At 54.4% G+C, this 21,271-nt stretch overlaps 1 protein-coding gene across 2 annotated transcripts in view; it reads left to right on the top strand.

Moving 5' to 3' along the window:
• NEURL1 (neuralized E3 ubiquitin protein ligase 1) overlaps nucleotides 1-21,271 on the top strand; it is a 30,942-nt gene extending 9,671 nt beyond the window's left edge. For both annotated transcript variants that reach the window (XM_040624631.1, XM_040624630.1), the window contains 5 exons: nucleotides 3,481-3,722; nucleotides 4,146-4,467; nucleotides 16,308-16,997; nucleotides 20,380-20,526; nucleotides 20,979-21,271. In XM_040624631.1, the coding sequence (XP_040480565.1) occupies nucleotides 3,481-3,722; nucleotides 4,146-4,467; nucleotides 16,308-16,997; nucleotides 20,380-20,526; nucleotides 20,979-21,217 (1,640 nt within the window). In that variant the 3' untranslated portion in view covers nucleotides 21,218-21,271. The remainder of the gene's footprint in view (nucleotides 1-3,480; nucleotides 3,723-4,145; nucleotides 4,468-16,307; nucleotides 16,998-20,379; nucleotides 20,527-20,978) is intronic.

The raw sequence follows: 21,271 nt of genomic DNA, 5'->3' as shown, positions 1-21,271 counted from the left end.
GCAGAGTGGGGTGCCTTGTGTGCGCGTGGCACGTTTTATAGCCGGCCGTGTAGGAGGGCAACGTAGGCAACATGGTCTGTGTTTCTGTGTGTTGGTGGCCTACACACGTGTATCCTGAAAGCAGTGTTAGCAGAATGCCGCGTCCCCCCCGCCGTGTGCTACTCGGAATGGTTTTACGTGGCACATGGAGGAACGTGCTCCCCCGTATATTACCAGTCGCAAGTATATTTTAATGTGCATTTGAAAGAATGTGTCCAGCACACCAGACCCATGCTGTCTTGGCGATTAACGCTTCATGGCTAAGCCACAGGCCTTGCCACTGGACTGCCTGCGTTCGACTGCTGGAGCCTCTCTGTGCCAGCTGGGTGACTGTGGGCAAGCCACTCCATGTCTCTGACGCTCAGATCCTTCATCAGTCATATGGGCTAGTGATGTCCCTCCTCCCTATTAGAGTTTGCTGTGAGGCTGAAACCGGTAAGTGTATGTCAACTCCCCGCTCAGGGCCGGGCATCCAGAAATGGCTGCCGTTATTATTAGATGTGGATGGCCCATGTGTGCTGGGCGTGTGTCTTATGCTGCTGTTTCGTTCATCCCTGTGGACATGAATATGTGTGTGTGCATGGTACGTGTGTAAATGTGTGATGCCTGGCCCAAGGGGTAGGGGAGGGATAAGTCTAGGTCTCCTCAGGTCTGGAGTCCCTGCATGTGCCCACAAGTGTATGTGTGTGTCGATGAATGTGCCTTTTTGAGGCCACATGTCTGGGTGCTCATTGTGTCCCCAGGGTCCAGGGTTTCCATAATCTTCCTTCTCCATCTGTTCTGCTGTCAGCCAGGGTGGCTGGGCCTGTGTTACCCTTGCCCACCCCAAACCCTGCCTCATGGAAGGGAGGCCTGGGGGAATGGTTCTCCCAGGACCTGGGTCTCTGGCCTCTGGGAATCTCCACCATATTTGCCCAGAGCCAGCATTTTCTCGGTCTTTATGCAGGAGCCTAGGACCCCAGCCAGGATGGGGTGGGAAGGAGAAGAAGCATTTCGAAGGAAGCTGAGGTCCTGCCGTTGGCCCATGGATTCCGAATGGAGGTTGGGGAGGAGTCCCATGGGAGAGGCTGTAATCAGCTGCTGGACTCAGCAGGTTTAAAGAGCTGCTTTATGGAGGTGTATCGACATACGCTCCGCACACGTGTTTAGAGTGTAGAGCTGGGTGGCCTTTTACATGTGTGTACACCCGTGAAATCCTCACCACGATTCCCATGGTGAACATACCCATCTTCCCAAGCATTCCCTTGTGCCCCTTGGCAATCCCTCCCTCTCCCCCACCACCCCAGGTGACCTCCAGTCTACTTGTTATCACTAGCCCTTAGCGTGCATTTCCTAGATGGGGACAAATGGGACAGGGTGTAGGCCGGGGGGGTGGGTGTTAAACGGAACAGAGGCCCTGCAGTTACTCCATGGATTGTGTTTGCTTATATTTTAAAAACTGGCTTATTTCACTCAGCATAATTATTTTGAAATTCATCCATGTTGCCACTCACATCGGTAGTTCGTCCCTTGTTTACTGACGAGTGATATTCCATTGTATAGCTGTACCACAACCTCTAATCCATTTACCCAGCCGATATTTTTTGAGACCAGCAGTCAACCTGTGCCTGAGGCTGGTTTGATCCCAAAGGGCACCTCTCCCAGGCAGGCCACCTGTAGGTTACCTGTGGCCACGCTTTGCCCTTCATCCCAACCGTCCCCTTCCCTGGAATGATCTCCCCTGCTCTGCACCATCCAGGGGCCACCAGCCTCTTCTGGTGTCCTTCCCAGACTGACTGGGTCTCCTCTGAGCAGTCCCAGCCTTCATTTCTTGGTGGCTTTAAAGGCCTTGAGCACTGTTCTGTGATTCCAGTCTTTTCTCTTTAGTGAGAGCAAGGGGAGCTGCTCCTGTTCCAACCCCGCCTCCCATGCACAGGCTGTCTGGCTGGCCATGGACCATGGACACTGCTGTCGGGGGCCCTTTGGGAAGAAGGAAGCAAAGATGCAAAGTGATGCAAACATGGCCTGGGCCAAAGTCTGGGTCTTCGCAGCTCAGGACACTCCTCTCTCCATCTCTCCTCCCTTCCTGTCTTCCTCTCCTTTCTGGAAAGCTCTCCTCCTCTTTAGGGAGTAGAAGACTTCTGAGCAGGCCTGGTGCTGACTGAGCTTTCTGCATTATTAAATCACTGCCTTGGAGGAACCAAACTTTGACACATCCTAGAAGGCCTCTGTCACATTCTGTGGTTTTCTACTTCCCTAACCCCATCTTCCCCAGCCTCCATGTCTCTCTTTCCTCAAGTTGATGGCATAGGGCAGGGGCTGCCCTTCCTGATGGACAGGACACAGATCTTGGGGAAGAAATGAACATCTCTCCTTGTTCCCAGCTGCCAAGACTACATTAACACCACCAGTGCTGCCGATACATGGCTTAGAGCTCCAGCTACTCGTTGTGCCGGGGCAGGGAAATGACTTCCCTAAGGTCACACAGCCATTAGTGACAGACACAAACCACCTGACACCTCGGCCGTCTTCTTTCCTCTCTCTGCCCTTTCTCCTGGACACCAACCTCACATGCTTGTAACGTGCCTTCCCCTGGACCACGCCCTGTGCTGTACTCTGTCCCATTTTGGGGTATGGTAGAGCTCTCTGCAGAAGAAAGCAGCTTGCCTCCCTGGCCAGAGGTTCCTGAGGCGACCCGAGTTCCGTTAGGAAGCCTGGGTGCAGAGGCCCACCTGTGTGCAAGATGTTGTGGGCATGGGCGGTGCGAAGCAGGGAGGTGGCCTGGGGTGGAGGGGGATGGCCCAGAAGGAGGGAAGCGGCCAGGTCCTGGGGCCCACCCACCCTGCGGGTCTCCAGGGCGTCTCCAAGGTCACGTGTTCACTGAGGCTCAGCCTTCTTCCAGGAGGCCTTCCTGAGAAGTGAGCTGCCGTTCTGTCCTTTCGGCACTAATCACTGCCTGCCATTCTTATCGTGATTCCTGTGTATATCCTATTTCCTTTCCTGGACTGTTGTGAGAAAGGATCCATGTATGTTTCATGCCTGTATGTCCAGTGCCTAGGACGGGGCTTGGTATTCAGTAGATGCATAATGAATATTTATTGAATAAAATAAATGAGTGGCAGGGCATGGTGGTGGATATTGGTAGTAAATGCTGATCTATCACAAAGGTGGGAGGTGGGAGGTAGATGGTGGGAAATACTGGTGAGTAGCGGTAGCTGGTAGTTGGTGGTGGGAGGTGATGGGTAGAGGACCAGGGCCAAAGGTGATGGATGCCACACGGTGGTAGGTGGTGAAGGCGGCAATAGCAAGAGATGGTAGCAGGAAGATGGTGCCAAAAGGTGCCCGTGGGTGCGTTGCGATGATGGGGGACGTCCTGGGCCGTGGGCAACTTCTGTGCCCCCCCCCACCGCCGCTCTGGGGGTCTCTGTCGCACTCTCGACATGGAGGTTTGTTCCTTTGCAGACTCCATCGGGGGCCCCTTCCCTGTCACCTCTCACCGATGCCACCACAAGCAGAAGCACTGCCCTCCGGCGCTGCCCGGCGGGGGACTCCCGGCCACACCACTCCTCTTCCACCCGCACACCAAGGGCTCCCAGATCCTCATGGACCTCAGCCACAAGGCCGTCAAGAGGCAGGCCAGCTTCTGCAATGCCATCACCTTCAGCAACCGCCCAGTGCTCATCTATGAGCAAGTCAGGCTGAAGGTGGGCCCCCCTCCCTGCTCTCTGCGCCTCTCCTGGGCCCCTGAGCCCTCTCGCCCAGCACTGCCTTCTGTTCCGGCCCTTGTAGCACCCAGCCCTTCTCTTCCTCTGTGCTGCCACTTCTGCTCTTCCTCACCCCTCCTCGTGCTCTTCCCTCTTCCTTCTCCTTCCTCAACCTTCCCCGTGGGGCACAGAAGGACTGGAGGAGGGGTGTGGCCAGGGGGACCACAAAGGGTCAGCAGACAGTGGGAAGGCTCCCAGAGGAGAGAGAGAGGAGGCCGGCTGGGCGGTGTGACTCCCCGGGGGAAGTCTGCCAGGGGCGGTCTACTGGGAAGGACGCACCCCCTCCCTGTCGGGCCCCGGCGGGGGAGAGGAGAGGCCGGGCGGGGCAGGGGGTTCCTTCTGAGGCCCTCTTTTCCCATCCAGATCACCAAGAAGCAGTGCTGCTGGAGCGGGGCGCTGCGGCTGGGCTTCACGAGCAAGGACCCGTCCCGCATCCACCCCGACTCGCTGCCCAAGTACGCCTGCCCTGACCTGGTGGCCCAGAGTGGCTTCTGGGCCAAGGCGCTGCCCGAGGAGTTTGCCAACGAGGGCAACATCATCGCTTTCTGGGTGGACAAGAAGGGCCGTGTGTTCTACCGCATCAACGACTCAGCTGCCATGCTGTTCTTCAACGGGGTCCGCACGGCCGACCCGCTCTGGGCCCTGGTGGACGTCTACGGCCTCACGCGGGCCGTCCAGCTGCTGGGTGAGTGCGCACTCCCTGCGCCCCTGAGGTGCAGACACGCCTCCGGGATCCCCGGGGTCTGGCTGCTCCATCTCATCAGGCATGGGGACCCCTTCCCCACTGGCAGGGCCCCCGGGCCAAGGGAACGCGGGGACAGCTCGGGGGAGCCTTCGCATGCCCTGCAGAGCGCCCCCGTCCTTCACGCCCACAGCTGGGGCGAGGGGCTCCTGGGTGAGATTCCTGCCATCCAAGGGCCCTCGGGTTGTGCCTCTGAGCAGCGCGTAATCGTCATCCTAAACGGCAGCCTCACAGACTCTCCACCTCCAGGAAGTAATGAATGTTAATCATCAAAACCTACAGCGTAGTGAGGACTTAGCACGGGCCGGGCACTTTGTTCTTGCTGCTCTCATAGCCACCCGGGAGGCAGACTCCGTTAGTGGGTCCGTGGAGGCGAGACTGAAGCTCAGGGAGGTTGAGTCATTGGCCCGAGGTGCAGCAGGTGAGTGGGGGAGCCAGCACACAGTCCCAATGAACCCCTGACCCCTGGGCTCTGCAGCCCCCCAGGAGGCCCATCCCCATCCTAATACTTCCTGCAGGATGTGAGTGAAAGGGTAAGAGGGAGAGCCGAAGGCTCTAGGGTGGCTAAGACTTTTCTGGCTGCCTCTGGGTGCCCAGTGTGAGTAGGGCGGCTTCAGGGGAATGAGAGGGCATTCATCCTGGAGGAGGTAAGGAGGAGCATCAGAAGGCAGCCTGGGGTGCTTAGGTGCCAGGCTTCCTGGCGAGGGCACATGTGACTCTAAAGTGCCAGGGCTGGAAGGGGCCTTGGAGGGTCTCGGGCTTCCTAGGGTCACACACTGAGTTGGTGGCTGAGGTGGGACTAGAATCCAGGTCACCTAAGTCCCACTCTGGGATCGTTCTCAGCTTGCTCGCTTGTGCATGTGTTGGCAAGTGTGTGTGTGCGCGCCTACAGAGACTCTGGGTACACATCGGCTCATGGGCGAAGTGGCTGTGTCTCCAGGCAGAGCTGGCAGAAGCCTCAGCTTTCCCATCTATGAAATGGGTTGGTGGGAAGATGAAGGGAAATTCAAGAGGCTGTACGTAAAGCGCCCCGCTCAGTCAGCGCTCAGCCTGTGCTTGCCATTCCCAGCTCCCATCCCTGCCCCCCTCCCTGCGGAGAAAACCACCATGGGCGCAGTGGAAAACCTTTTTTTTTTTTCTTTTTTCTTTTTTTTCGTTCCTTTCTGGCTTCAGAGCCAAGAAACAGTGAAGCTCTTTTCAAAACACCTTCATTTGAGTAAAAAAGACAGTGAAAGTAAAAACAAATGAGTAATTGTCAGAAGCCTTTCTGTTGACTTCCAAACATCAGGAGGCTGTTTTTATTAATTAATAGTTTGGGAACTTTCTGTTTTTCAACTCAGTAACAGTGTTTCTACATTCACGTGGGTAAGTTAAGAGCCTGAAAGCAAGCAGGCTCTTCCAAGTCTTAGTAAGTGAGGAAGGGAGCCCAGGCTGCCCGAGAAGGGTCTGCTTTCCTTTCACTCTGTGAAATGGGTACTTATGCGGGGCCTTACCTGCTGGAGGCAGAAAGGGCAGTGGTTATGCCTCTGGGCTATAGAGTCAGACTGACCCAGGTGGCTCCTGGCCCCCCCTGCACTAGCTGCAGGGCCTCAGTTTCCTTATCTGTGAAGCAGGGGTAGGTAATAGTAACTGGTCTCAGGGTTCTTCTGAAGGCTTTAGGAGCCGGGTTACGCGAGGCAGCTGGCATCTAGTAGGTACTCAACAACCGTCGGTCGTCCCCACCCACCCCGGAGAGGGAGAAGCTTAACCCAAGATTCGAGTGAGCACCTTCCGGCTGCGCTGATATCCTAGGGCCTCGCTCTTCCAGGCCCTGGAGTTCCAAAGCCTGCGTTTGTGAAGAGGTCATGAATACTATGACTTAGCCCAGGGCTGGGCCCCGTGGTGGGAGACAGAAGTGTCCCAGCTCTTAAAAAAAAGGTGTAGTCTTGTTGGGAGGGGGGTAAGGAAATAGGGGCAGCATTCCTTCTTTCCCCTTTCCTAGCAAAGAATGCCTTTTCCTACAGTCCCCAAAGGTCAAAAATCCCACTCTGGCATTAAGGCCCAGCTCAAAAGCCACCTCCTCCCTGAAGCCTTCCGGAGCTGAGTTCTCTTCTCTGTTTCTTGTGTCCCACCGCATGATGCCTGTGTTTTTCTCAGCGCTGAGGCACTGGCTGAGTTTTGGTCTGTCCATAGGCCTTGCACAAATCGGGGAAGGCTTTGAGGGTGAATCCATGTCTTTCCCTGCTGGATTTCTCTCCAGAGGAGAACCTTGTGTTTATGGGGGCTCGGCAGGGAAGAGTGGAGGGAAGGGTGGAACTTGTTAGATGAAGGAAAGCGGTGGGGAGTGGGGTAGACCCAGCCTTGCTCGCAGACAGCACAGCCTCACTGCGAGATTAGGGAGACAAAGCCAGCACTCCAGACTCAATCGGGGCATAACCCAGGAGAAGACAGTAAATTGTTTAGTGCTGTGGTCATAGATCCTTTCCATCTGCTGAGATGGTTTCCATCCAGCTATCTCATTTAACCCCACAGCTGGCTCTGGACAGAGTGTTTGTCATCCCCATTTGTCAGGGAGAAAATTGAGACCCATGGAAAGCTTGGCTTGCCCATGTGGGGATATGGCAGGGCTGGGATTTGACCTGGGTGTTCTGATGCCAGAAGCGGTCCCTTCCCCAATAAAGCTCCAGTGCGTTTAAGTATGGAAGGAGGCAGTCGGTCAGAGGAGGTGGAGGTCAGTGAGGGAGGATGGAGTCCAGGAAGGCGTCTTGGAGAAGGGGGCTGAGGCTGGGCCTAGAAGTTCCAGGAAGGGCTGGAGAGGGGGTGGTGAAGGGGACATGGCAGGTGAGATGGGGCTTCTAAACCTCAGGGGCCTAGAGAGTGGCCTGGAGAGTGATCTGCTGGGGCACAGCCCAGGAGGTCTCACCAGGCCCAGCCCTGTTACCCCTCTTGGACTATAAATGGGTTTTCACCCAGTATTTTCAGTTGCGTGTGGCTCTTTCAGCAGGCTCCTCTCTGTACCTTGGGTAAGGCCGAGGCCCCAGCAGATCCCTGTCTGAGCTGTAAATCACCGTAATCCCTGGGTGTTTTCAAACACTGATGATGGCCCCTGAATTCAATTAGCAGATTAAAATATCTCTTTGTTTTGTTCTTCCTAAAATGATTTCTTTTTTGTGTAAAAACAAGAGATATTCATCCAAGATATTTTCAGAGGTAGGCACACTGCTCTATGCCCTCATTCGGTGGCCTCCCCTCTGGGATGCACTTACTGCCCTATATAGTCCCAGGGTCAGTCTCCTTCCCTGTCCTCCTCACTGCCAACCCCCCAGCCTCCCACCACCGTGGCTCGGATCCCCCCAGTGCCTTTGGCTTTCCCTGCGCTCCCTCCTCAGCCAGCTTTGACTTTCTCCATCCCCTGAGAGGTCGCTCTTTGCCTTGGCAACACTGAAGATGGGCTTTCTTTCCTGAGGCGATTGCCCCCCAAACCAGTGTCTCATCTTTAGGGACTTCCTGCTAGGCCTGACCCCTCCCTTCCTTCTTGTCTCTGGGACCCATGGCCCAAACTCTCCAAACCTGTTCTTCAGATCAGAGATATCCTGAGGTACCTGCACCTAGCAGATGTGCAAGTCAGGCCATGGACTGTTTGGCTGTCTCTCCTGAGAGAGTGCAGGCAGGGGCTGGGGTCTGTCCCTGAGTGACAGCTCCAGGGGGGTGCCCCATCCCACCCCCCACTGCCCTTACATAAGCCAGGCCCACTGGCGCCCACACCGTGGCCCCTGCAGGCCTGCCTTGTGCCTTCCAGGGTCCCTGATCTGCTGGAGTTCAGGAGGTCACCTCTTGCCTCGGGGTGCCCTGGCCCAAGCCTGGGCTGGTATTTCCAAGAATAACAGCTTCCTACCTCCAGGAAGAGGGACATGCCAGCAACCAAATAAACACAAGTTTTATGGGGTGATTAATACTTGGAGAGATAAGCTCCTCTCCCAGTTTTTCAAGGTCTCCGTGCTCCTTTCAGAAACGTTGGCTCGGGAAGAGCAGCTCTGTGGGTCCCGGAAGAAAGCTGGTGAGCCAAGTCTTCACCTATAGGGTCTCTTGATACCCCTGTGTGCCCAGCACAGCCTAGGTACTGTGCGGGGGCGGGGGGGACACAAGAATGGAAAACCCAGCCCCCTCCTTGAAGAATGTTTATTTTGGGGGACACACCATCTAACTGCTCGGAGGAGACCTAAATCCAATTCTACAGGAAATGTGGCTGAAGAGTAAGACCGTGTGTCGGGGGTGGTACAGCTGGGGAGCAATCCAGGACTTTCTGTAGGAGATGAGTTTCGAGTCAGGAGCCAAACAAGGTGAAACGAAGGGACTGACTGGGGAGGAACAGTTCGGGCCGGACACGAAGGGTGTGCATAGGCACGAAAGTGGGAAATCAGCCGTCAGGGAACAGAACTTTCAAGGGAGGGAGCAAAGTGAAGAGGTGGTAGGTGACTTGGGGAGAAGGAGGTGTGTACAGGTGGGGGTGTGTGCAGGCACCACAGGGGAGAGAGCCATGAAAGCAGAAAGTTTCTGGTGGCTTCTGTGCTGTCAAGTCTTTCCAAAGGAGATGTGGCCCAGAGATGGGAGAGGGCCTGCCCAAATTCTCGCAGCTAGTCAGAAGCCGGGCTGGGCCTGGGATTCCTATCTCCCAGGCTGAACTGGGCGTCAGGTCAGTGTGAGAAGACATCACCACATCAGAATGGCCGTGGCTGAGCTCAGGAGGGCATTAGGGGGCCACTGAGGGTGGGCTCCCAAGGGCTCATGGCATTCTGCTTCATCCCAACCTGGGCAGAGGTTCCCCAGCCCTGATAATAGCCTTGCCTCCTGAGGAGGGAGACGCATGGAGACCCTCGGGGAGGGCGGCTTTCGGAGAGGCAGGCTGCTGCTGGGCGGGTGTGGGCTGGTGGGCCAGCCTGGCTTCCCTGCAGTGAGGAGCCTGGGTCCACTCTGGAGATAAGGCCCTGGGTCAGGTCTCCCGTTCAGGGTGTGGCTCGGCCCGGCGGCACGAGGAGTGTGAACCGTGCTGGCCGGCAGAGGACCGCACTGCCATCTGGGGTTTCCGCTTCCCAGGCTAAACCAATATTTACCTTCAGCTGTGGCTGCCAGGGGCTGAGAGGCAAATATTAGTTTAAGGAGGCCGAGCGATGCTCTGGGGCTGGGGGAAAGGGCTGAGGATGCTGATGGCGATTTCTTCCTTTTCGATAGTTTTCATTTCTTCTTCATTAAAATAAAATTTTGTTGTTCCTCCTGCCTCAGAGACACCAATTCTGCTAATGATATCAGAGTTCAACACCAAGCCCTCCCCTCCACCAGGAAGCCTTCCCTGACCCCCCCTGTTCCCATGACCTTCCTTGCTCCTGATCACCTGAGGCACGTGGAGGTCTAGGTGGCACCAGTGGTTCCGCGTCACGTACTGTCCTGCTCCTTAAGAAGATAGCTTAAATCCTTTATATATATCATAAAGAAAGTTATTATTGTACCCATTTTGCAGATAAGGAAACAGGTTCAGAGAGGTCTGATAACTTGCCCAAGGTCACACAGCTTGGGAGAACTGGGCCTTGGGCCCAGGAGCGTGGGCTATATTACTTCCTAGATTTTCTAAATAGGAGTCTACCTGGTCCCCCTGCTAAGTCTGGGTACCTCCCCAGGGTGGGGAGTTGGCCGTCCTACATCTTCCAGGGTGGAGCTCGTGAGAGCTCAGGGCGTCAGGGATCAGCTGCACATGCTGGGCACAGATAGGTCACCAGAGCCCCAGCAGTGCTGGCCGGGGAAGTGGGGGGTGCCCAGCAATCCGCTTCAGCGGTGAGTCGGCCTGCTTCATGGTTCTCTGAAGGCGCCTGAGGGCTTCGTCTGGTTCTTTTGTTCATAGTGCACTCTGGTTTTTTGGTTTTGTTTTGTTTTAACCAGAATGAATATATGAAAAGTGCAATCATATATGATTAGCAATATTAGACTGTTTCTAATATCCAGAAATGGCAGTTTCACATTTTCCACCTAGTATCTCTTTGGCTCAAGACACAGTTTTGAGGAGCTTAGAGAGAGCTGGGGGGCCCAGGGCAGGGCGTGTATAGCAGAGGAGCTGGGGCCTTGCCGTATTGGGGACAAAGCCCTCATTTCAGAAGCAGGAGACTTGATTGAATCAAGACTTGACATGACTCAGTAGCTGTGAGCAAGCCTTCCAGCCTCTCTGTGCCCCAACTGCCCCATCTGTCATTTGGACATAATTATACATGTGCCATTTACCTCTCAGAGTCTGTGAGGCTCATGGATGTGTAAAAGTGTTTACACAAATGGCAAGGGCTGCTGTTCGTAGGTTAAAAGGGAATACTTAATTTAAAAATCCCACCAGATAGACAACTCCCAAGCCAGTCCTCTCCTTAGAAGAGGAAGCCTTGAAACCAAGTCCCTGTATCTGGGTGAAATTGAAACCATGCTGTCTAAATTGTTTCTTGGAACAAGATCTATGGTTCTCCGGCTGGGTTCCTTGGAACACTGGGGTTCCAGAGGCATCTTTGAGGCAGCTGAGTTGGCAGCTCTGTGGCCTCCTCTTGGACTTCAACCAGAGCTTTTGGTTCTGTTGGACAAAAGGATTTAACAGCTTAAAAAAAAAAGTTTGAGAACCACAAGACCAGATGAGTCTAAGAATCTATATGTCTAAGATTCTCTGTCTTGAAGATTCCAAAAATCTTGGAGTCTGTGACTCCAAGTATTTCTGGGACATTCTACCCTTCCCTCCATGAGCCTCACAAAGTATTTGTTTCTCCTAGCTTTCCTGTGGTTGGGTTTATATGGAGAGGGTGGAGGTGGGTGTGGGTTTCCAGGGTGCTGCCCAGAGGGGTGGAGAAATCCCTTGCCCGTCCAAGCCATGTCCCCACCCTCGGGGCTCCTTCCCCTGCCCCATGCCAGGTGCTGACCAACAGGAGGATGTTTATGGAGACAGTAAATGGGCCAGCAACGCCTTCCAAACAGCGGCCGGCAGGTGCTCGCTAGCCGGCCTGCTGCTGCGGGCCAACCCATGGCTAAAGATTAGCCAGCGTTCCGGATGTGAGAATCTAAACCAACAAGACTCGGGCTGATGGCAAGCTCTGCTTCAAAGGAGCCCCTTGCTTGCCCCCGAGGGCCTCGGCACCAGTGCCCAGGCCCTGCTTGGTTGCCCTGCACTGGCTGGCAACATGTGGAAGGGCCCAGTGGGTCCCTGGCCAGAGCTGGCCCCGTTGCCCTCAGTCTGGACCCTCCTCTCCTCCCAACCCTTCCTTTCCTTTCTCCCCCTGGCCTTGCTCAGATTGTTCTCCGGGAATTTGCTAGTGCAGTTTTCCCACTGAGTGCCTCTCACTTCTGTCTGTCAGTCCAAACTCTCTTGTCCTTCAGGGCCCAGGTCAAATCTTGTTTCTTCCAAGAGGCTGTCTCTGACTCACTGTGAAACAGGACGGGGACCTCAGCCTCTGTCGGAGAGCATGATCCCAAAAGGGACATTTACCCTAAAGAAGAGAAGGCTCAGAGGGGGCGTCAAGGGGTGGATGTGGGTCCCCTCTGGATCCGTGCAAGGACAGCTTTTCTAACAGTTATAGTTGTTCAGAGATAGCAGACAGATAGCTTTGGGATGTGGTGAGCTCCTTGTCCCCAGGGGCATTCTAGGCAAGGCTGGGTGAGAACTTGGCAGAGAAATGGATTTCCTCTAGAGGCATTAAGAATTTTGTAAGGAAATTACATTCAAATATTTTCATGCCTCCAAGCTTTGACCCCCCCACAGCCTACTGGCTTCTTGGGGCCCAGGTGCTGGCTTCTCCTCTCTAGCCACTGCCGAGGCCTGGGCACACAGCGGGTCAGTGAGTGGGTGACCCGAGTACTACCTTGATGGGAGGAAACCCGTGCCCTGGCCTCGCTGCCCTTGTGGGGCCTGGTTTCTGCCCTGGCGCAAAGGATCTGTTCTGTGGGTGTGCCCCCCCACCCCCGCCCCGGGCCAGGAGCTGAAGACTGACAAATTCCTTCCCGAAAGAGGGGACACTGAGAGGGGAGCCAGCTGAGCAGCGTCTCCTGTGGCCTTGTGCCACTCCCCACTCCGGGTCCCAGCATGAACACCTCCAAAGTGGCAGCCGTGTGTCCCAGGCCCGGATGGTAGAGCTTGTTGCTTCCGATTGGGCCGCCCCATTGCTTGGGGTTACAGGTTGCCCTCTGCCCTTTCTCCAAGCTGTGACGCTGGGCTGGGGTTGGTCCCAGGGCACTCTCCCGTGGCTTTGGGGGCCTGGATCCTTCCTGGCTTTCGGTCAGCTCTGACCTCTGCTGCCCCTTCTGCACAGGGCACCCTGCCCGGCCCCTCCGTCTCCAATGTCGTCTATTTCCGGGGACACCGAGGGGATGGTTATTTTGGAGCTTGCTGACGGCCTGCGGCTGCTGCTGACCCTGAGGGGCGGCCTGGCTGGGAGAGGACATACTTGGGCTGGGCACTGGCCCCGGGGATTCCATTTTTAGCTGTTTCCCAGCATCTCCTGTACCTTTTCTCCCAACTCCTTCAAGATTTCAAGCAAGGCCAAAGGGGTCATTTTTCTGCCCCTCCTCCTCTCTCCCTACCCCCTGCTGTTTCTCCTTCCTTCTCTTCTTTCTCCTCTAATCTCCACGTTGTAGCTTCTCTTGATGTCATTCATGACGGGTGTGAAGTCCTACAATCAGGTGCAGAATGTTCGTTGCCTGGTGCAGGGGACCTGACTTTGGTTGACAAACAACCTGAGTAGGCACGGGTGTCTGAAGTTATCAAGTACCTAGGTCCCAGGGGCTCCCTACCCTGCTTCCGACCCCCACGTCATCATCACAATACAGTTGTGATTACCCCCATTCTCTAGCTGAGTGACCTGAGGCTGGGAGGAAAGTTGATTCAAGTGCTGGCTTGGGCATTTAAACCCAGGCCTGTATCCCCCCAGAGCCCATGCACTTTCTTCTGAGCCCTGGGGCATGTAAACAATAACAGAGGCTCATATTAACCTCGTGATTATTACTCTCCTAGGTGCCCTCTGTAGCTTACCGCATTTGGACTTCACAGCCTCCCTTCTGAGCGGAGTATTAGAACGCAGATTTTATTCATCTTAGTAAATACTGATTTCACGGCTGAAGAAGAGAGGCCCAGGGAGGTTAAGCTATTTATCTAAGGTGACATGACCAGGAAATGGTGCAACCAGGATTTGAACCCAGGCTGAGGACTTCAAAATCCTTATACTTAACTGTGCTTGTATTCTGCCTACCAGTATACGGATTTGGGTTACTAAAAACTCCCAAATGCTCTTAGGTTACATTATGAGAAGTACAGTGTAAATGTCAAGGGAGGTGGTGGCCACACTGTGCCTTGAGCTAGTCAGGGCACATCTGGAGTACTGAGTCTGGTTCTGTTCATTGTCTAAGAGATGGGAAGGTGTGTGGTGAGTCTGAGTATTCCCTAAGGGAAGTTGTTTTCTCCACGGGGCTGCCCCAGAAGGTAGTATTGGCACAGAAGGACATTGAAGCTGAGAACTAAATCTATCCAAGATATCCTTGGATACAGGGAGGTAGATTTCAGTCTAAGAGAAGGAGTCGCTTTCTTAGAGGAGCTTAGCAGTGGCTCGGGTCTGGGAGGCCCAGTAGCAGGCATATTCAGGTACAGAAGGACCACTGAACGGGCAGAGCTCAGGGGAGCACACATCCAACCCCATTCAGAAATCTGTGTTCACGGTCTGGCCAGCTCCATGGGCCCTGGGCTGATTGTCCTGAGTGTGTGTGGGGTGGGGTGGGGAGAGGAGTGTGGGGGTGCACATGTGTGCGAGCCCTGTGACAGACTTCTTCCTATAGGCTCTGACTGGGCATCTCTGAACCTTTTTTGTTTTCTAGTCACCCTGCTGTCCCTGTCCCTTCCTCTCCATCTCCAACCCTGGAGTCCTCTAGGGCTAGTGCCTGCAATTCCTGAAGGGTGGGGAGCAGGGGCTGTTTCCTGGGGCCCCCAGTCAGCCCACAGCCTGTCCCAGGTCCCCACGACTGTCTCTCAGGCCTCCTCCTCCTGTTCGGGCCTCCTTGCCTCTGCCTCTCTGCAGCCCCCAGCCTCCCTGCACCATCACTGTCACAGAGTCAATTCCCTGGAATAATCGCATTTTCCAGTTGGCTCCCTCCTTCTTGCCAAGCATGATGCTGGGAAATCCCAACCAGCCAGGCCCCAAGAGGCTTCTCCAGAGAGGCAGGGGGTTTGGGGGAAGGGCCCAGCACCCTCTCCTTGCTGGGGCCCTAACAGCACTGTTCCTAGAAGGGGCAGGGGGAGAACAAAAACAAGGAGCCTTTAGAGACTGTCTCTAGATTCAGCTGGAGCTGAATTCTGGCCTCAGCTGCCCATAGCAGTCCAGTCCTCCAAGCTTTGCTTTCACACTGAACACCCCAGCTATCCTTACCCAGGTCTTGGAGAGAAAGCACAGATTCTCCCTTGGGGAGGCTCGGAGAAAAGGCTCCCAGGGAAGGATTGGCCCATGATGTGGTCTACAGTGGCACTAGCCAAATCTGGGGACTATGAGAGCTTGAAAGCGAAGAATGTGATGTCGGGAGTTGGACAGACCTTGCTTCAGTCTTGGATCTGCCACTTGGTGGCTGTCACACCACATCTCTGAGCTTTATCTCCATAATGGGAACACTTCCATGGATGTTTTAAGGATGAAATGCAGGGGTAATTCATCATGCATAACTTTTATTATAAATGATAGGACTCCATAAAGTAGGACATAGCACAGCCATTAAAAAAATATGGTGTTGGAAACATGGTTATTGGCATGGAAGGGTGTTCGGGACATAGTAAGTGGAAAAGCTAGTCTTGAGAAGGAAATCTGTATAGCAGTGTTCTTAGCCTGGAGTCCATGCCCATGGATGGCTTTATGGGATTCACAGATGTCCTGAAATTATCCACAGAATTTAGGAAGAATATGTGTTTTTCTGAGGACATAGGTCAAAGTTACCACATTTTCAAAGAGATTTGTTACCCATAAAAGGTTAAAAAGTTTATATAGCATGATTTGGTTTTCGTATAAGTATCAGAAGAATATATTGGGGGGGGAAAGCTGGAAGGTCCTCACCCAAGTATTAAGAGTATTTTTCCCCGGATGGTGGGCTGAGAGGTGATTCTTTTTTCTTTTTGCTGAACTGTCTTTTCTACAAAATAGTCTTACTTGTATGATTAAAAAGAGAAAAGGGTTGATTTCCAATGAAGTCACTTTCAAAAGGAAATCCTGGATAAATTTACTTAAGTTCTCTCAGCCTCCGTGTCCTTCTGCTCCAGAGGATCTATTGTTAGGATAAGATGAGACAACTTATGCCAAGAGTTCTTCTGGGGAAGTGGGTTCCCTCTGACCTTCCAGAGGGGTAGGATGTCCGCAGTGCATTCAACAAATATTTACTGCTGTTGACTCAAGTGCTCAGCGCTGTTTTAGCTGCTGGGGATCAAAACGGAGGGCCCAGGAGTTAAGTTAATAATTAATAATAACAACAACAACAACAACAACTTTCATAAGCGTGCCATGTAGAAGGAATGTTTTTAATTTCTGTGTCCCTCCTTCCAGCGCTGATCCTTTGCTTAAACAAATAGATGTCCAGCGTAACTTTGTTTCTAACCCTAAGTTTGTTTCCCCGACCCTGCGCCCGCCTCTTCCGTGCCGTTCACGAAGCCGTCGGTATTTCACGGCGCAGCCGGAACGGCTGGCGGGAGGAAGCGCGCAGGTTCCGGGCCGGTGCCCCGGCGTGGCCCGCGTAACGGTCGCCCTGTCTCTCCCCCTCCCTGGCCGCAGACAGCGAGCTGGTGCTTCCGGACTGCCTGCGACCGCGCTCCTTCACCGCCTTGCGGCGGCCGTCCCTGCGGCACGACGCCGACGAGGCGCGCCTCTCCGTGAGCCTGTGCGACCTCAACGTGCCGGGCGCCGACGGCGACGAGGCCGCGCCAGCCGCCGGCTGCCCTATCCCGCAGAACTCGCTCAACTCGCAGCACAGCCGCGCGCTGCCCGCGCAACTGGACGGCGACCTGCGTTTCCACGCGCTGCGTGCCGGGGCGCACGTGCGCATCCTGGACGAGCAGACGGTGGCGCGCCTGGAGCACGGGCGCGACGAGCGCGCGCTCGTCTTCACCAGCCGGCCCGTGCGCGTGGCCGAGACCATCTTCGTCAAGGTCACGCGCTCCGGCGCCGCGCGGCCCGGCGCGCTCTCCTTCGGCGTCACCACGTGTGACCCCGGCACGCTGCGGCCCGCGGATCTGCCCTTCAGCCCCGAGGCCCTGGTGGACCGCAAGGAGTTCTGGGCCGTGTGCCGCGTGCCCGGGCCTCTGCACAGCGGCGACATCCTGGGCCTGGTGGTCAACGCCGACGGCGAGCTGCACCTCAGCCACAACGGCGCCGCGGCCGGCATGCAGCTGTGCGTGGACGCCTCGCAGCCGCTCTGGATGCTCTTCGGCCTGCACGGAGCCGTCACGCAGATCCGCATCCTCGGTGAGTGCCTCCCCCGACGGCCCCTCCGGCAGACCCAGCACCGTGCCTTTCCTGGAGGCCCGGCCCATCCGGGAAATCGGGGAAAGAAAAGAGGGCCAGTGCGCCCGCCCCACTGCCTCGTGCGGTCTTGCCACCGAGTCCCGGGCACCGAAATGAGTCCTGGGCCGGACTCCATCGGCTAGGCCTTGGCCTCCAGTCTCACCAGACGCATCCTGGGGGCGGGCAGAAAAGTGTGGATCACTGAGTTTCACTCCCAGACTCTGATTAACCCGTGTCCCCACAGATGCATAAACAGACCAGTGACCACTTAAAAATGAGAAAAAAGGTTTTCACCAGCAATTAACTTTCTGAGGCTCAGTTTCCGTTTCTCCGAAATGGGAATTAAAGTGTCTGCCTCTTAAGGATTGCTGTGGGTCTGGATAAGAAAGTTTGGTATATCGGTAGCCAAGGTGTTTGTGCAGCGTGGTGCCTGGGTTGGGAGCCGATGGGGAATCTCTTGAGCAGAGGGCCTTGGAGACGATGGGGTTGCAGAGGTCTGGGCCTTTCTTTCCTGGGTTTGAATGGACAGAGTTTGAATGGACTGGTGTGTGGCCTTGTGAAAGTTACGTTTCTCAGAGTGTTCTGTGAGAAAAAGTGGGGGATTCTTTACTGCAGAACTTCTCAGAGCCTTTAATATGCAGTGTGAATCTTTAAGGAGGGGGGTGGTGGTGGTTATGGTGTACAGCTTTTTCTAAACTAATTTGACCAGAAATCTTTTTTTCACAAAGCATCTCCAGGGACCTCTGTTTCCCCAGAGTGCACAGGTATTCATACTTTGCAAGAGCTGGCCTTCTAATCAGCTGCAGTAGACTGGGCTAGTTCCATTAGATTCTCTAGGAGGACCTAGTACAGATTTTTGAATCCCACCTGCAGAGATTTTGATTCTGTAGATGTTGGATAAGTCCTGGGCATCTGAATTTTTTTTTAAGATTTTATTTTTAGAGAGAGAGGGAGAGAATTCCAAGCAGGCTCCTGATGCGGGGCTTGATCTCATGACCCTGAGATCATGACCTGAGCTGAAATCAAGAGTCGGAGGCTTAACTGACTTGAGCTAGCCAGGCACCCCTCTGAATTCATTCTTTCTTTCTTTCTTTCTTTCTTTCTTTCTTTCTTTCTTTCTTTCTTTCTTAAAAAAAATTTTTTTTTTAAAGATTTTATTTATTTGACAGAGAGCCAGTGAGAGAGGGAACACAAGTAGGGGGAGTGGGAGAGGAAGAAGCAGGCTCCCAGCAGAGGAGCCTGACGTGGGGCTCGATCCCAGGAACCTGGGATCACACCCTGAGCCGAAGGCAGATGCCCAACGACTGAGCCACCCAGGCGCCCCTGAATTCTTTATTTAAGCAGGTTTGCTTGGGCAAGTTTGGAGACCTCTGGGCTTCATAGCCCCGTCCTAGGCCTCACACCCAGGAGGGTGATGTGTGTATGTGAGTGTGTGGTACGCTCTAAGATTGGTATGTCTGTGTATAGGCACACGCGAGTGAGTAAATTGTGCGTATTTGTGTGTATAATGCTGTTGGTGATTGTGTGTTAAGAGTTTGTGAAATCAGATAAAATAAGTGGGGACTTCCTACTCTGGAAAGAGACCAAATGAGGATGGAGTGAAAAAAAATTTGAAAAGGAATGAAAAGAAATAAGGCAAGATGTTAAGAAGTTATGATTGAGGAAAGATAAATCAGGAAGGAATGAAATCAGGAAAGAAGTTGGGGTAAAAATTCAGGATGGGATAAAAAGAAATCAGACTGGGTGCAGAAAAAAAATCAGGCTGAGGTAAAAAACAAACAAACAAACAAACTTGGCTACATTCACTGGGAGCCACTGCTCCTCAGATGAAGGGGACTGCATGAGGGGCGGTACCGTCCTGCCCCAGCACCACCTAATAATAGATGAGTAGATGAGTAGAGTCACCCAGATATATGCTAAACAATGTGTGCCAAGCAGAGTGCACCTGCGCTGTAGGAGAACTGGGCTTCTCAGGCACCACGCTGGTGTTTGGGGATCCTGATGGACTGCAAAGGAAAAACAAACCAGTGATGGTGCGTGAAGGGTAATTATTTACCTTACAGAGGAGTGCTGTGCTTCGTGGAAGGCCTAAATGAACTAAGAATGGAAGGATATTTCCTTTACTCCAAAACTATCGCTAGTTTCATACTTAATGACAAAACATGAGAAGCATTCTCATTTAAGTCAGGAATATGATAGGGGATGCCTGACCGTATTGTTCTGGAAACGCTAGCCAGTGCAGTAAGGCAAGAAAGGTAAATAGGTGTGAATTTCTGAAAGAAGATGCTAATTTACTTGAAAACTATTAACATCAGAGAAACCCTGTGGACATCTAATGCATATTCTTAGAGACAGTGACTATTAACTGAATTAGAACATCTAATGATAGAAGGATCTCATGGAGCACTGATGTGTAGGGCAGTATGTTTGAGCCTGTGGGAGAGTCACAGGTGAACACGATTTCCTGCTCTCCGGAAGCTCATAGTTCACCTGGGAAAACAAAGCTGCGTACCTGGGAAAAGAACAAGTAAGAGCCCAGCTCGGTGGTGGTTTAGTCCCATGTACGTGGTGTGTGTGGCTGGTCAGTGCAAAATAAAGTAATGTGGTTTGTGGGGGTGGTCAAAGCTCCCCAGAGGAGGGGGTTTGAGGACAGCCCCAAGGGGCTCCCTGGACAGTTAGGTCTTTGGGGGCTCTGTGGGTCTCGTTCTCAGTGTTGTGTTTACACAATGGATGGTACCTGGTTGGTGCCTAGTATCTTGTTGAAGGGAGGAGTGAGGGGGGCGGAGGAAGAAAAGAAGAAGGTGAGGAGAAGAGTGGAAGAGAAGGGAGCGAGGGAAGGAAGGAGGGAGAGAATGTAGCACAGAACGAGCTTGGGAGATGCTGAAGGGCATCTGAAAGGTGCCAATGCAGGGGAGACAGTAGGTGATATCTGGGGGCGGTGACGGAGAGAGCACAGGGCTTGGAACAGGAGGCTCAGGCTAGGGCTGGAAGGGCCATGCTAGGCAGGAGGAGGGGGACTGTTCTCTGGCATGGGAAACCTTGAAGGTGAGGATGCATAGGAAGGGTGGAGGTGGGATTCCAGGCAGAGGGCTTGTTTGGAGACCGCTGGTGCAGTAACACCAGAGCCTGTAGTGGCTCTCCAGTTTGTAGGTGGAGACGGAGAGCTGGGGCAGGGCGCTGGGCCGCCTTATGGAATCCTGCCCTGAGCCCGCCCAGTGGCTGGGCTGTATGATCCTGCGTGTTGGCACTGTCTCTCCTGGGAACCTCTAGGAGGGGCGGAGACCTGAGCTTTCTCCCAGTAGGCCTCTCCGTGGCTAGCGCGTCCCTCCCTCCCCTTCCGCAGGCTCCACCATCCTGGCAGAGCGGGGCATCCCATCGCTCTCCTGCTCCCCTGCCTCCACGCCCACCTCACCCAGCGCCCTGGGCAGCCGCCTCTCCGACCCCTTGCTCAGCACGTGCAGCTCCGGACCTCTGGGTGGCTCTGCTGGCGGTAAGTAGGCTGGCTGCTCCCGTTCCGCGGTGTCCGTGGCAGACTCCCCACCCACAGACCCCCTGGCTGAGGTGGCCGTTGAGCCTCTGTGTCAGAGTTGGGCCCTGGAGGAGCTGCAGATTGGCTCAGTGAACCTTTGTTGGGTGGTGATTTCTGGAGTGAATCCCACCCTGTCCCCCAGCTGGGCACCTTTCTTCAGAGCACTTGTTAGCACACGGGGAAGACCAGAGGATACCTCAGAACGGGCCTTCCTTAAAAGACTCTGGGCCCCCTCCCTTCCTCTACCCCTCTTCTCTTTTCACTCCTCATGGGCACCCTGGCCCCTCATCGAGGCCTCCTTGCGCCAGAAAGTGGGTTGTCAAGGGAAACAGATCCCAATCAGTGGGGTGAGAGACAAGGGACCAGGGGGTTCTCTTCTCGTGAACTGCTGACTGGTATCCCCTTGTCCCCAGGGACGGCCCCCAACTCCCCAGTGAGCCTGCCGGAGTCGCCAGTGACCCCAGGCACAGGACAGTGGAGCGATGAGTGCACCATTTGCTATGAGCACGCAGTGGACACGGTCATCTACACGTGCGGCCACATGTGCCTCTGCTATGCCTGTGGCCTGCGTCTCAAGAAGGCTCTGCACGCCTGCTGCCCCATCTGCCGCCGCCCCATCAAGGACATTATCAAGACCTACCGCAGCTCCTAGCCCGTCGTGGCGCCCCACCCTGCACGCCTGCCTCCTCAGGCTTTGGCCCCACTC

This window comes from Ursus maritimus, unplaced genomic scaffold (genome assembly GCF_017311325.1).
Source record: "Ursus maritimus isolate PB19 unplaced genomic scaffold, ASM1731132v1 scaffold_7, whole genome shotgun sequence".
Taxonomy (NCBI): Eukaryota; Metazoa; Chordata; class Mammalia; order Carnivora; family Ursidae; genus Ursus; species Ursus maritimus.
This window is presented reverse-complemented; position numbering and strand designations above follow the sequence as displayed.